At 42.7% G+C, this 16,268-nt stretch overlaps 1 protein-coding gene across 1 annotated transcript in view; it reads left to right on the plus strand.

Annotated features, from left to right (window-relative positions):
- The first annotated feature begins 81 nt into the window (after window positions 1-81).
- GLUD1 (glutamate dehydrogenase 1) overlaps window positions 82-16,268 on the plus strand; it is a 36,840-nt gene continuing 20,653 nt past the window's right edge. Inside the window, exon 1 of the mRNA XM_036079291.2 lies at window positions 82-777. Coding sequence (XP_035935184.1) covers window positions 318-777 — 460 coding nt within the window. The 5' untranslated portion in view covers window positions 82-317. The remainder of the gene's footprint in view (window positions 778-16,268) is intronic.

Below are 16,268 nucleotides of genomic sequence, written 5' to 3' on the forward strand. Positions count from 1 at the left end.
CCCGAACGCCCCTGCAGGCACGCGCCGCCGCCTGGGAGGCCGGGTGAGGCCGCGGCAGAGGCGGAGGCCCGGCTCCCTGGGCGGCGCGCACCGCCCCCCCCGCCCCAGCCCTGCCATTCAGAGGCGACTTGGGCCTGCGGCCCTCGAAGTCCGTCCTCCCGGTTAGGCGGCGGGCGCTGGAGGGGAGGGGACAGCCCAGGGGGCAGGAAGCTGTAGCTTAAAAGGGCAGCCTGCGCCGGACCCTTCCTTCCTCCCTCCCTCCCTCCGTTCCCCGGCCTCCGAGAGCGCCTCTGCTCCGCGGCCTCCGCCCTGCCGCCATGTACCGCTGCCTGGGCGAAGCGCTGCTGCTGTCCCGCGCAGGGCCCGCCGCCTTGGGTTCCGCGGCGGCCGACTCGGCCGCGCTTCTGGGCCGGGTCCGCGGGCAGCCCGCCGTCGCCGTCGCGGTCGCGGCCCCGCAGCCGGGGCTCGCGCCGCCCACCCGGCGACACTACAGCGAGGCGGCGGCCGACCGCGAGGACGACCCCAACTTCTTCAAGATGGTGGAGGGCTTCTTCGACCGCGGCGCCAGCATCGTGGAGGACAAGCTGGTGGAGGACCTCAAGACCCGGGAGAGCGAGGAGCAGAAGCGGAACCGGGTGCGCGGCATCCTGCGGATCATCAAGCCGTGCAACCATGTGCTGAGCCTGAGCTTCCCCATCCGGCGCGACGACGGCTCCTGGGAGGTCATCGAAGGCTACCGGGCCCAGCACAGCCAGCACCGCACGCCCTGCAAGGGAGGTGAGCGCCGGCCAAGCCCCTCGCGCCCTCCCCCGCGGCCCTGCCGGGCCCGGATGGGCACTGGCCCCCTCCCACACTCCCTCCGGCCTCAGCCGCGGATGTGTCAGGCTCGCGCGGACAGTGATTTTTCCTCCCCAAACCGCCACGTAGTGGTCCTATCTTCTGCCCCGTGAGCCCTCATCCCCGGCCCCTGCAGGTGGATGCTGTATGCAGAATAGTTGCTCCACCGCTCTTCTTTTCGGTCCCAGTGTAGGTGACATCCAGGGTGGGTCCTGACGAAATGGACTTATAGATATGGGAATGACCGGCCAATCTGATTGTGCCTTTGCAAGTTTTTGTGAGTTTCTGTGACTCACCCGAATACAAACTATGAAATAATTATTTCCGGGTTTTTTTCCTCCCACTCATTTTTACATCAGGGACAAATGATACAGAAACATACAAAGTTTATTGCCTTTTAGGTTTGAAATCTAGACAGTTTTACTAACCAAATGATTTTACTAATTACACGTTGGTCTTTTAAATCCTGTTATTTTCTGCCCTGACTGCTTCTGTTTTGCACACACCAAAAAAAAAAAAAGTAATAGAAGAGCGACGTAACATCTCCGACAAACAACACCGGGCGCCCTGACAGTAAATCTAAAGGGTGTAGAATGCAGGAAGGCCCGCCAGCCAATGGAATGAAATAGCCCTGGGGGTGTGTACTGGTCCTGGCTAGCACCAGATTTGAGCTTGGGGAAAAGATAAAGTACTGAAGAAAGGAGTTGAGTCGCTTACAATTTGGTAGTCACCAAGTTATCCTGTAGTTAAATTTTTGCATATCTGTGGATTTGGCCTCTGCAATCAGATTGCATCCTTCGAGCAAATAAAAACTTTTAAAAATCTTTCCCCACTAAATTGCACAATACATGTTTAAAAGTGCTTAAGCATACCCTAGAAAAAGGGCACAACCACTTTTTTTCTATTAAAATAAATGATGTTGAATAAAGGACCCAGGGAGTTGAAGTCTTCTGGAGGTTGCTTGGCTAATAGGCACAGAGAGGATGTTGGGCTGGACCCTTTGTCTCCATGAGCCTGGTACAGTGTTCTATTACACTAGCTGACTTCTAAGGATAATTTTTAGAAATCTACTAGAAAAATTTGAGCTCTGCTGGCATTTCCAAGCCGGGACAAAGGTTGCCTGAAACTGTTTAATGATTTACTTGCTAAATTTGCATTGGCCCCACCCTCTTCTAGGACATGCCTTTAAAGCTTAATTATCCTCTAGTTCTGTTTCTTCTTCTCAAACTAATGTTTAAACCACTTTGACCTCTAATTTCCCTTTGCACCTCCAAATTATATAAAAGTTACAGTCTCCTACATCACCTTCCTTCTTCCTACTACTCCCTTATTGTCTAAACCAAGAATACAAGTTTAGACTCCCAAGAAAAGCAAACAAGGTTGTTGGAGGAAGAGAAGTTAGCAAATACTAAATTGCAGTGTTTCTTTAAAATGGCCATCTAGTTTATATTACTATCCTCTTGGCAGTATTTTCCAGTCACTTAAAAGATAAGCAGGTAAACCATTATATATGTTTTTCTGCAGGATCTGATTTCGTTTCCTTGAAGTTCTTTATATTCCTCTATTCTTTATATGCCAACCCCTCTCCTATCTTTATAAATCACAACTCCACAAACTCACTAAAGCAACTAAAATTTAGCATGGTATGTCAATCCTCCTCCTCTTGTTGCCACAGCAGTTTTAATAACAAAATATTGAACCTAGCAACAAATGGCATCAGCCATATTGAGGCACTGTTACTGTAGCATTTGCTTGTACTGAAGTGTGAGATACAATTCTCTCTTCAGTTTATTCCATTTACGTTACAGAGGGCGTGTACTGAAAGTGCTATTAACTCCCAGCTTATAAACATAGAGAAACTGAATTGCAACTAATAATTAGTAGCAGGCATTGCAAGATAACATAACATGAAAGAAAAATTGGCCTCTATAAAGTGATAAATGTATTAAGGAATTTGAAAGACTTTATGGAGATAATAGATTTGGGCAGGATTATATCTCTGTGAAAGCCCTTAAAATATTTTGGTGTGCTCAACATAATGAACAGTGTGCTAAATAGATGATCAGCAAAATTTGGGTAATGTGTACTTAAATGCTTTGCTTTCCTAACACTCCAGGATCTTTCTTCCCATTTATTACCTTCATCTGACTGCGGAGAATGTATATTCTACGAGCACCTTATTTTGAGTAGTTTTTGTCTCCAATTAAACTTTTTTTTTTTTTTTTTACTTATAAAAATGTTGTTGACTTCCTTGGTTGCACTCTGGTCTTCGAAATACAAAACATATTAGATGACTGAAATTTTTAAGGATGCTTTGAATAATCCCTGTGACTTCAGTAAATCTTTCCCTTTTAAACACACTTTTCTCTCACCACCTCAACTGCCTTTTCTACCAATGTTCTTCGCAAACACACACACACGAGCGCTTGCACACCTGCGCACATACAGCCTTGTCTGCTCATCTTCATCCTTTCCATAACCCTCAGTGTTCTGCATCTAATCTTTCCTCAAGAGTGACCTTCTGCCTGAGTTTTCCGAAATACAATTTTCAAGGTTGAAGCAAAGTAACAATCTAATTATAATCTGTGTAAGAGAAACAGGTGGTTTTAAGACCTGGGGGTGGCTCATGTGTACTTTATTCCAAGTAAATATTTAATAATACATTTTGGGGGTTTTTTTGCTTTTTTCCCCCACAAAGCGTATTTAACTGAAACCATCAGATTTTGCATCTATTAAGGATTTGCAAAAGTATGCTATAGTCTCTGAAGGGAAATTTAAGAGCAGCCTTAATTTCATCAAAGATGAATATTGTGGGAATTTCTGCTTTGAGAAGACTTTCAAAGTTTCTTACATGTTTGAAGACATTATCAGTGATTGTTTCTGTTAACTTTCTCAGAATAAATTCTATATTTTATTGGCCCGTGGTTCTGCGACCAGTATGCAGTACCTTTTCAGAAAGAAGTTTATCATTTAAGTCAGTTTTGGGGGGCGCAGTCAGTTAAGCAGCTGACTCTTGGTTTCAGCTCAGGTGGTCATCAGGGCCGTGGGATCCAGCGCTGCATTGGGCTCTGCACTCAGCGGGGAGTTGCTTTAAATTCTCTCTCCCTCTCCCCCTCCTCCCGCTCTTGCTCCCTCTCTTTCTCTCAAATAAATCTTTTTTTTTTTTTAGATTTTATTTATTTATTTGGCAGAGAGACAACGAGAGAGGGAACACAAACGGGGAGTGGGAGAGGGAGAAGCGGGCTTCCCCGATGTGGGGCTCGAACCCAGGACCCTGGGATCATGACCTGAGCCGAAGGCAGACGCTTAACAACTGAGCCACCCAGGCGCCCCTCAAATAAATCTTTAGAAAAATTTTTTTAAATAAATAAAAGTCAATTTTGGGGGAGAAGTACGGATTGATAATAGCAATTCATTGATGTAGGAGCAATTTAACTTTTTCTCCTAGCTTGTTCTCCCCCACCTTACCTTAGAACTATTAAGCCAAAATTCCGTTACTGTTTCTTCCATCATAGAACTTTCTAAAATTATCATTTTAAATAAAGTTGGTGGACTATAAATGGAATAGCCTGATACACTGACCCTAAATCTTTTAACTGTAAATATCAGTACCAAAAAAAAAAAAGAAGTACAAACTATGTTAACCCATCGACTTGTTTTTTAAGAGCCAAAATGCAGAAGAGAAACAGTGGGAGGTAGATGGTCTTTGTTCTTGGCTCTGGGGGACAGGATGCAGGGGTGGGGGGTATGGGAGGCAGCTGAGGATTGGAGTCAGTGTAGTGTCAGTCCCCCTGTCCTCTGGGTTATAACTGTATGGTGAATGGTAGTGCTTTGGAGGAAGACTGTAAGAAAGTACTGATACTGTTTAAAAATGACACATGCTCTGCCTTCACTGAAAAAAAAATTGTTTCTGACTTACTTCTGCTGTGCCAGGTTGACAGCCGTCACAATTTGGGTAACTTTGAATAAACTCTCACACTCCCTGATCTTGAAGTGGGAGCGTGTGTCCACATCTGCTCCCACAAGATAAAATGTAGCCTTCGTAGATAAATTTAGGATTTAACTCAGTCTGAAAATTCTGTTAAAAGACAGGTAATTTGTAATGTGTTCTTCCCCCTAGCCCTCCTCCCTGAGGGTTTTGTTGCTGCTGCTGCTGTTGTTTTTAATCCTTTTTAATTAAATCCAGAACTGGGTTGCCATCATAGAGGCCTTTGAATTTCACGGAAGCCAAATGCCTCTGACCTGCCCCCCTCCCGCAAGTATACTAGAGAATGAAGAGCTAGGAATGTGGTGGAGACCAGTGCATCAGATGGCCATTCAGTCTTCCCCTCACTTGGGGCGAATCCGTGTAGCTGGCTGGCTCAGGCAGTAAAAAGCCCATATGCAGGAACACAAACACTGCCCACTCATTATGCAAAGTCCACGTTGCAGGAATTGGGACATCAAAAATTGGAGGACAAGTACCAGTATATTAAACTTCAATGAAACTGGCAGTGTTTAAATTTTAAGTACAAGAAATAAAAATTGAACATGAACTTTCTGGCTTTTAGAGGGAAGAAATTGGATATACAGCTACTGATAATAACTTAGATTAAGAAAATTGTTTTTGTCCAGTGATGTTTAAAGGTGCTGAGGGTTCTGCCAGGAACCAGTAAAGACCAAAACAATTAGCTTTTGGATGTTGAAGAATTCCTAGGCAATAGCCTAACACAGGACTTCAGGATGTTGTGGGTTTTTTTTCCCCATTTACCTTGCATAATAATAAGATCTTCATAATACAAAAAAAAAAATTTAGACCTCTAATATCACTGCATTGAAGAACATCGATTCTTAAATAGGTCATGATGGCTGTACCCAAGAAGCTCCTGTTAAAATAACTGTATATCATTCAGATATTCAAATAGCGGTAACGGTTTATAAAATGTAAAATGAAGCAGCTCTGCCCAGGTCTTCCCCATGAAATAACTGAACCATCTTCCATCCAAAGCTGTTACCTAAAACTGACCTAGCTATCCCAGTGAGGCAATGTTTTCCCCTTTCCAGAGGCAAAAATTAATGTAGATTACAGTACTCACTATCAAGACTGAAGCATTCGTGTATGAAATATTACGGCTGAAGGCAGGACAGGTTTCACCAAGCGCAGAGCCGCCTGCCGGGAGGGCTGCTCCAGACCTTAATTTCCTTTCACAAAGGCAGCGAGCGGTACCTGGGAGATCCTGTCTCCACACAGGTCAACTGGCAAAGCAAGGGGTAAGCTAACAGCTAACATTTGTTGAACTCTCTGCGGACACCAGGCATTTTGCTAAGAGCTTTTCACGCATCATCAGTTTTATTCTTCATAACAACCTCATGAACACACTGTTGTCCCCGATTTTCAAATACGGACACTAGGGTTGAAACGCAAAGGCTCCTCCACTAAGGTTACACCCCCAGTTAAGTAGCAGAGTTGGGGTTCAGGCTCCCGTCCTCTGGCTCCAGCACCCACCTCCTTAATCATCATTGTCCGGGATTTATTCACATAAAAAAATGACAAGTTGTATCCTAAGCAGTGATTGAGAACCATGTCATGCCCTCAACACAGTGACTCCTAACACTTTGGATCATTTGAAATGTGTTAAAAGCTATTAGAAGGCCTCCTTTCTGTCTAGAAAACGCATGCATATTCCAACAACTGTGCATATAAAACTCGCTCACGTATGAAATCTTTACAGGTCCATTTATTCTGGTAGGCCATGAGAGAACATTCTAACGAGAGTTTTCCACTGAAAGGTTTGAAGAGGTGTGGTGTTGAACAGTTTAACATGTCAGCCAGAACAACTCCTTTCTGTACCAAAGTGTTAGAAGGTGCATCTTTAAGGGTTTTCAAAGGAATCGTTTTAACATGGTTTTCTTCTGGGTGTCTCTTCCTTAAAAACTCAGAAGTTACGGTTTGTCATGAATTGCTATTTCTCCGGATTATTCTTGGACAAAGTCTGTCAGACCTTTTAACTTCTCTGAATTGCTTCTTCGCTAGAGGAAAATGTGAAAGATGACACAAATGAAAATTGTAAATGTTGTCAGTAATGTGACTCCTTTTGCCATGTATCATTATCATCAATATGTGGACATGGGCCTTAAAAAAAAAAGGCATTTAGTACATTTGAGCCCTACGATTTACATGGACTCTTTGTTGTTTTTTTAATCCCTTTTACCAAGAGAGAAACAGCAAGGGAATAATAGTCAAGGGTGATAGTCACATATTGGGGGGTTTACTGAATAAGGACTATGTTCATTATGAGCTATAGATTATATCCAGATAAATCAGTTTTTCCATTATGTGTTACTTTCCCCAAAGACAAGAGCTTTAAACTTTATGCTTAATTAAGAAGCATTCCTTAGCCCATGGGGATTTCTGATAGTTAACCTGTTCATTCCAGGCCTTTTAATTCCCTACTCTGTGTCAGGTACTATGCTCTTTGCTGGGGGAGCTATCCATAAGAAAGCTTTAACAAAACAAAGCTGTTGTTTTTTTTTTCCCTCAAAATGTCTTTTCATTGATTTCCTCAAAATAGAACAGAATCCCAAATCTCCTATGGTATCTGTGTCATTCTCCTTTTGCTTTTAGCTCAGTATTCTATTTCTACATTTTCCTTTCCCAAAACCAGTCAATAAATGACATGGTTGAAAACACACTCAACAATGCGTTGCTACAATAGGAATTCAAAGAAAATACCAGGGAACGACAGTCTTGATCTCTAAGCAGGGAGGGCTGGATAGGAGTTGGATGGGGGCAAGATGATTTTAGATAAAGAGAAATAGGGGGGGTGACTGATCCAGCCCAGGCAAGAGGCAGGACTGTGTGATGGGGTCATAGGGACAGACTGTGTGTTTGTAAATAGTGGAAAGTGAGGTTTTATGACATGATAAATATTTATTTGGTCTCTGCCCCTAGTTCTTGACACAGAGCTCCTAAAATCCTTGAACTTTCCTGAGTGATAGAGGTGCTGAGAGCCTCTTCCGTCCTAATATTTGGTCTTGACTCCAGTTCCTAACACAGAGCTCCTAAATCCCCTGGAATTTCTGGGTGATAGGAGCATCTTTTGTTTTTTGGGGGGGGGTTAAGATTTTATTTATTTGTCAGATTGAGAGAGAGAACTAGCTAGCACAAGCAGGGGGGAGGGGGAGAGGGAGAAGCAGGATCCCTGCTGAGCAAGGAGCCCGAAGTGGGACTTGATCCCAGGACCGTAGGATCATTACCTGAGCCGAAGGCAGACGCTTAACCAACTGAGCCACCCAGGCATCCCACCACCTTTTGTTTTCATGAGGCAACTCTTGGTGGGCTCCTGGATAGCTTCAGGATGGCAACTGGCCACCAGAAAGACTAAGCCATGATGAGTAGCATGGAACATTCAGCTCCATCCCCTATCCTCCATGGAGGTGAGAGGAGTTGGACATTGAGTTAACAGTCATCATGCCTACATGAGGAAGCCTTCATAAAAATCCCGAAACTACTAGGTTCTGAGAGCTTTTGGTATATATCCATGTGCCAGGAGGATGGTGCACCTGTTACACAGGGACAGAAGCTCCTGTACTCAGGACCCTTATAATAAACTAGTATACATGCATGAAGTGCTTACTTGAGTTCTGTGAGCCATTATAGGAAATTACCAAACCTGAGGAGGGAGGTGTGGGAGCCCCCGGGTTTGTAACCAAGTTGGACAAAAGTAAGACTACCCTGGGCATCCAATACCTGTGATTAAAATGACGGCCAGTCTTGTGGGACTAAGCCCTTAATCTGTGGGGTCTGCGCTAACTCCAGGTAGTCAGTGTCAGAATTGAATTAAATTGTGTACGACAACCAGTTGGTGTCCACAGAGATTTGGAGGACTGGCTGTTGGTGTGGAAAACCCACATATTTGGTATCAGAGGTGTGCAAGCAGAAACAGCTTTCCCTTAATGGTTGTTGGGCAGATAATGATAAATCTGGGAGGGCCCAGAAGGCTAAGCAGCAGAGGAGCTGAGAATGAGATAACTCAAATTTCTAGCCTGAGGCACTGTTAGAAAAAGGGTGCTATCAGGGACCAGAAAGTGTTATTAGGAAAAAGGACTGGATTTTTAACTTAAAGGAGATGGGTATAAAATGATCCTTAGGAAAATTGGAAATACGGGCATACGTGTTTTCTTGATCTTACTCTGGCAAAGTACAGTCACTCTACCTATGGTGCCCGTCTATTCCCTGTCTCCCTCTAATTCTCTCCCTGCTCTTTTTTTTTTTTTAAAGATTTTTATTTATTTATTTGACAAAGAGAGACACAGTGAGAGAGGGAACACAAGCAGGGGGAGTGGGAGAGAGAGAAGCAGGCTCCCCACGGAGCAGGGAGCCTGATGCGGAGCTCGATCCCAGCACCCTGGGATCATGACCTGAGCCGAAGGCAGACGCTTAACGACTGAGCCACCCAGGCGCCCCTCTCTCCCTGCTCTTAAGATCCATCTCAAATGTCACCTAGATTTATTCATAATTTATATGAAACTGGATATCTGTAATGTCGATCCTTTACCCTTTGAACCTTTTTATAACAAGTTATTATTATGTTTTATTAAATGTCAAATTTTATATTCACCACTTATACTGGCATCGTTTCCAAGACCTGTTTGGTAGGAAGGTGGGACTAAGTTTACTGCTATTATCAGAATAAGCAATCTATGAAACCAGTGAACAAGACCCCCCCCCCCTTAATTCATCTTTCCTCCGTGTATTGGGCAGTAAGTTCAATACTTAAGCACAAGACAAAGCTATATGTTCGATAGATAGTATGTATTTATTTATTTATTTTTAAGATTTTATTTATTTATTTGACAGAGAGAGACACAGCGAGAGAGGGAACACAAGCAGGGTAAGTGGGAGAGGGAGAAGCAGGCTTCCCACCTAGCAGGGAGCCCGATGTGGGGCTCGATCCCAGGACCCTGGGATCATGACCTGAGCCGAAGGCAGAGGCTTAACGACTGAGCCACCCAGGCACCCCTGATAGTATGTATTTAAATGCAGGGAAATAATTTGGAAGGATATGTATAGATATATATACACACATAAATTGCTAAGAACGGTCACCCGTAAGGAAAAGACAGGGATCACATAGTGATAGGGGAGATTTCAGTTTTTTCTATGTTTAAGTTTTGATGAACACATACATATGTGTTATAACTTTTAAATGTTAATGAAAAGAAGAAGTGAAATATTTTCCATTTCATTTCTCCAACATCAGCTAAACATAGGCTTCCCAGAACTTACTAAGTTTGTCTCTTCAAAACTGTAAAAGATTTTGATAATGGGGCTTCCCTGCCTTCTGATACAGACATGGACACTGTCAAAAGCAGTTAAAGGTATGATTTTCCTTTGCTCCCGAACGAAATGCTCCTTGCAGTGCCGAATGAATTTTTATCTGAGACTTCCCATATTTTCCGTGGTCATTACTTGCTGATGAGTGCTGGCTCCTCACTGCTTCTTGCTCTCCTCTCCTTATTTGTAATTAAGTTATGCCATTCTGTTGCACATTAGAAATTATATCAGTGTTAAGTGAGAAAAAAGATGTTCTCAGGAGTAAATAGCAACAGGGTTAGTGCATGCATTTTAAGAGTTCTAAGGTCTTTTTGCTTTCCTGTATGTTCTGTGCTTGTGGTAGAACTCTTGGTTTTCTTTTTTTTTTTTTTTTTTTTTTTTTTTTTTTAAAGATTTTATTTATTTATTTGAGAGAGAGAATGAGAGACAGAGAGCATGAGAGGGAAGAGGGTCAGAGGGAGAAGCAGACCCCCCGCTGAGCAGGGAGCCCGACGCGGGACTCGATCCCGGGACTCCAGGATCATGACCTGAGCCGAAGGCAGTCGCTTAACCAACTGAGCCACCCAGGCGCCCAGAACTCTTGGTTTTCTGAAAAGTGAGAGAATACAGTTGGAAATTGAATTTTTAATAAATCAAGCCCCATTTTTTTTTTTTTAGATTTTTTTTTTATTTGACAGAGAGAGACCAGCGAGAGAGGGAACACAAGCAGGTGGAGTGGGGGAGGGAGAAGCAGGCTTTCTGCCAAGCAGGGAGCCCGATGCGGGGGCTGGATCCCAGGACCCTGGGACCATGACCTGAGCTGAAGGCAGATGCTTAACAACTGAGCCACCCAGGAGCCCCATAAATCAAGCCCTCTTAAAAGATCTTGGTTCAAGTAATTTTTAAAACCATTTGAATTTTCATGAATGTGTTTAGTTAATGATTCATCATAAAAAAACAATGGTGACTCAGTTGCTAGGAGCTTTTTTGTCTGTTTTTGGTTTTGAGTCAGCTAGCAGAAGGAAAAAAAATCGAAGCTACTCAGTTGTAGTTTTCACTGAATCTTTCTCAAAAGTAAGGAGCTGGTGTGGTTTCTTCATCACTATAGCAACTTCAGCTAATTTTTGCTTTTGATTTTTATTTCTCCTAGAAAAACGTACTGTACACCAATCATGAGGCTCTTGAGGATAGTAAGGAATATCTTTGGTCATTAAGTCAAAAGGCAGAGAATTGCTTTGTGTTGTGTAGCATGCAGATGTCTGCATGTTATTAATGTTCTTTTGAAACATCTGGATACCAGTTAGTTCAAAGTAACTGTATGATAGAGTTAATTACTCTTCAGAATGAAAGGTCTGATTTCAAAGCTGTATCACCAACCCTTCCTCCAACTTTACCGGATTTGATAAATAATAAACCATTGCCATGGGTGCTGTTTCTTTAGTTTCCTCTGGTGAACTGGAAGTACGAGTTACGCTGTGGGCCAGTCAGAATGTGGTCCTTGATTTTTAGACCCTGTTTCTAATGACACCTGGGTAATCACCCAGTTCCCTTTCTAGTATGGCCAGCCATGGACTCCTGCTTTTCACTGTAAGTACTCACCCCCATTATAGCTGCCAGCGCTGCGTTCGGAGAGCCCGTTAACCTGCTCCCGAACACTAGTAACGCTAATAGCACAGGCTAACAGCTAGTGCTGTAGGACTTTAGGACAGAAAAAAATCATAATTTGCTTTTCTCCGTTCCTGGAATAAAATTTTTGGTCCTCCTGGTTTCTATCCTTGTGCCCCCATCCAATCCCAGCTGGTCCAGCTCACCTTTAGCCTTCTCTGCCATACTATCCATCCCACAGAAAAGAAGGAAAGGTGTGGTTTTGGAAAAAGTGAAAATATTCAGACTGCAAATAAGATCCTTCTTGTTTCATTTTGGTTTAAAACACTTTAAGCTTTCCTGGTTTTCTTGTATGTGTGTGTGTATTACATGTTATTTGGCTTTACTGAACGACTTTGTCTTCAAGTTCTGTATTTTTGAAATACAGGAGGCGTTCAGAAATGCTACATTTTCCCCCTTTTAGAACTTTGAGGTATAACATGTGGGGTCTGTCCTAACTCGAGGTAGTCAGTGTCACATCAAGTATATGCACATGACTTTGTCCCTCGCTCGCCCCAGTTGTGCTGATATCTCATAATCCACCGGATTTACAATACAGTGGAGAGCTATCATACTCTTAATATCCAATAGAATGTGGGTAAGAATTTTTAGGTGACAGTATATTTTTAGTAATTACCTTTGGTTTCCAGTCCCATAAGAAGGAAAGCAAGTAGCTTTCCCTTAGGTATGGGTGAACTCCTATACTGGGGCTCGTTTTTTCTCAAGTATTGGTACGGTACAGAGTAGTTTATTTATGGCTCTACTTGGAGAGTTTTTTCCAGACCAACAGTTTAAATAACCCTGTGCTAGTGTGTGCCTGCTTCCAGAAGTAAAAACATTTGTGTATCACTGATTAATTAGAAAGCTGAAAGGAAAACCTGTTTTTTCTTTAGTCCAGCAGTATCATGTGCGTTGGTTCCTGGGTCCCCCTCTGCCCCCACCTTCATCTGCTCCAGGGCTCATCCCCCTAACTCTTCTGCTCCTGCATCTCAGTTCACTGGAATCCTTCAGTGGCTCCTAGCCTGCCGAAAAGGCTGGTATGAAAGGTAATTGATCTAACTGCTTCTCTTCCGTGCTTGCAGCTGAGCTCTCTGACTGGGTGTGGCTCGGAAAGAAAATTTCACTTTACAAACAAGAATTCCTGGGTTCTTTCCAGCAGAAACATGTTTTTTTGCTATACATGTACAGTTTCTGACTCATCATTCCGGGACTTCTGCAGTAAAAAAACATTTTGTTTACACCGTTTTGTACAAGGAGGAGTCCAGTTTCTAATTACCCTCAGTGTCTAGAATAATAGGATCGCTCTCAGATTTGTGAATGTTACTGTTTCAAGCTGTTTTTAGTTTCCCACTGAAGGCATTAGTTTAAAGCACTGGATAAGGGAAAATAACTTTTCCCCTCCCTTAAGAAAGCAAGGAGAGTGGTACCTACACTTGTGAGCATAGTATAATGTATAGAATTGTCCAGTTACTCTGGTGTGATACGCCTGAAACTAAGGTAATTTTTTTTTTTTTAAAGAAAGCAAGGGAAATTAAAATAACTTAGCAACTACTTCCACAGGCTCTAAAAGAGCAATGAAAAAACTGCTTTGTGTGTAATAGAAATACTAATTCTTTTTTATGTTAGTCACCATACATTACATCATTAGTTTTTGATGTAGTGTTCCATGATTCATTGTTTGTGCATAACACCCAGTGCTCCATTCAATACGTGCCCTCCTTAATACCCATCACCGGGCTATCCCATCCCCCCCTGCCAAAACCTTCAATTTGTTTCTCAGAGTCCATAGTCTCTCATGGTTCGTCTCCCCCTCCGATTTTCCCCCCTTCATTTTTCCCTTCCTACTATCTTCTTTTTTTTTTTAACATATTATTTTTTTCAGAGGTACAGATCTGTGATTCATCAGTCTTGCACAATTCACAGTGCTCACCATAGCACATACCCTCCCCAGTGTCTATCACCCAGCCACCCCATCCTTCCCACTCCCCCCCCACCACTCCAGCAACCCTCAGTTTGTTTCCTGAGATTAAGAATTCCTCCTATCAGTGAGGTCATATGATACATGTCTTTCTCTGATTGACTTACTTCGCTGAGCATAACACCCTCTAGTTCCATCCACGTCGTTGCAAATAGCAAGATTTCTCTCTCTTTTTTTATGGCTGCATAGTATTCCGTTGTATATATATATATATATATATATATATATATATATATACCACATCTTCTTTATCCATTCATCTGTTGATGGACATCTTGGCTCTTTCCATAGTTTGGCTATTGTGGACATAGAAACACTAATTTTTAATAGCAGACTATTTTTACTACCTTCATGAATTTATCTTGAGAAGTAATGAAATCGAATTTTATTGTTTGTTTAAGCTACTATCAGTTTAGACTTTTTTAAAACCTAAATTTCTTTATCTGCCACTACTGGGTAATACTTAGAGGGAAAATGGCTGAGATGGAAGCTGTGGCCACGCGTAGCAGTGTCCTGCGCACCCCAGGTAAGCAGGCACACGCCACGGCAGCTGCTGCTGAGCTGGGTTCACTTGGTTAGGAAGTGCCCGTCCCTGCACCCGGCCCAGGTCCGTGGCCTAGCTCGGTTTCTACTCGGTTACATGGTAACATTTTTATTGATTTTAAAAACACTACATTGTAGTGTTTGAGCAAAATTTTTTGTTTTAAAGAAATAAATGTTTGGTCTTAATATTACTTACAGGTTTATTTTGCTTTTTCCTGGAGTACTTTTTAGGACCTGGTACTTCTGCCTCTTACTACTTTCTAGCCCTTTCATAATATAAGCAGATACTTCTGGTGAATTGTTAGAACTTACAGGCATGTCAGAATTTTAGTGACCATGGCTTTTCTGTATTAACACCTTAGTCAAGAAATATTCATATTTTTATTCACCACGTATTTGAGCGCCTAATACTTGCATGCTATTTTCTATGTTAGGTACCAAGAATTAAAGCAATGAACAAAATAAAAGTCTGCCCTCACGGTGCTAGCTTCCCAGGTGGGGAAGCCAAGATGGTAAATAAATATATAAAGTCAGTGGTAAAACATTTAAATAAGGCAGAGGGGACTAGAGAGTGGGGATGAGGAAGGTGCTTTTTTAAATTTTTTTTGTTTTTTTGAAATGTTTTTATTGTTATGTTAATCACCATATATTACATCATTAGTTTTTGATGTAGTGTTCCATGATTCATTGTTTGTGCATAACACCCAGTGCTCCATGCAGAACGTGCCCTCTTTAATACCCATCACCAGGCTAACCCATCCTCCCATCCCCCTCCCCTCTAGAACCCTCAGTTTGTTTTTCAGAGTCCATAGTCTCATGGTTCGTCTCCCCCTCCGATTTCCCCCCTTCATTCTTTCCCTCCTGCTAGGGCGCTTTTTTTTAAATAACGTGGTCAGGAGGGGCCTCTTTGAGTGAAGAAAGTTTTAATAGAGACCTGAATAAAACAAGGAAGCAAGCTCTGTAGCAACAGGTAGCCACTAGATCTTTAGAAAAAACTGTCATTTCTTGGGTGCCTGGGTGGCTCAGTGGGTTAAGAAAAAACTGTCATTTCTCATCTAAAATTTCACTAAGACATAAATTTGTTTCAGGATAATCTGAGAACCCATTATATGTAAGATCTATTTCTAAGAGCTCATTTTTCTAAATTTAATCTTTTTTTTTTTTTTTTAAGATTTTATTTATTTATTTGACAGAGAGGGAACATAAGCAAGGGGGAGTGGGAGAGAGAGAAGCAGGGAGCCCGATGCGGGGCTCGATTCCAGGATCCTGGGATCATGACCTGAGCCGAAGGCAGACGCTTAACGACTGAGCCACCTAGGCGCCCCTCATTTTATTTTTCTAATAGGCCAAAGAAATATATTCAGCTTTAGAATTTGCTCTTTATGATTGTATATACAACAGATAAAATTCTCTTAAGATGTATCATTTGTGTTTAGATAGATGTTTTCTGAAATATATAAGAAGCCAGCTTTTAAAAATGACTAGGGAAGTTTTCTCAAACTGCCAGTTTATGAGATACTGTATATTTCTATCTGAAAAGGTTTTATTCCCAAAATTCTTTAAGAGATGTCCCTGAGGCCCCCCATTACTGTAACTCTCAGTGGAGGTTGTACCCAGGTTCATTCAGGAATCCTTCATCGCTCACAAACACACCCAGTGCCTCGGAGCCCCAGTAGTATGCAAACATCAGCCTCACTCTGGCCTCCTTCCTTGGGGTTGAGAAGCAATGAGCTACAGAGGATGAAAGGTGGCTTCACGCTGCAAAACTCGGGAGGTTGAGTGACCAGGACCCCCAAAACCAAAGTAGTGGGCATACTCACTTTCAATGTCCCCTCTACCAAACACCTAATCACTCCCAAGTGCAGGGACAGTAAGACACAGATGCCTGTCACTTGGCCTCCTTCCATCCTTGCAGAAAGAGCAGCTGCTCATCTCTTGGTTGACAGGCTAGCAGTGGGTGAAGGGAGGAAG

The sequence above is a fragment of the Halichoerus grypus genome, chromosome 7 (genome assembly GCF_964656455.1).
Source record: "Halichoerus grypus chromosome 7, mHalGry1.hap1.1, whole genome shotgun sequence".
Classification (NCBI taxonomy): Eukaryota; Metazoa; Chordata; class Mammalia; order Carnivora; family Phocidae; genus Halichoerus; species Halichoerus grypus.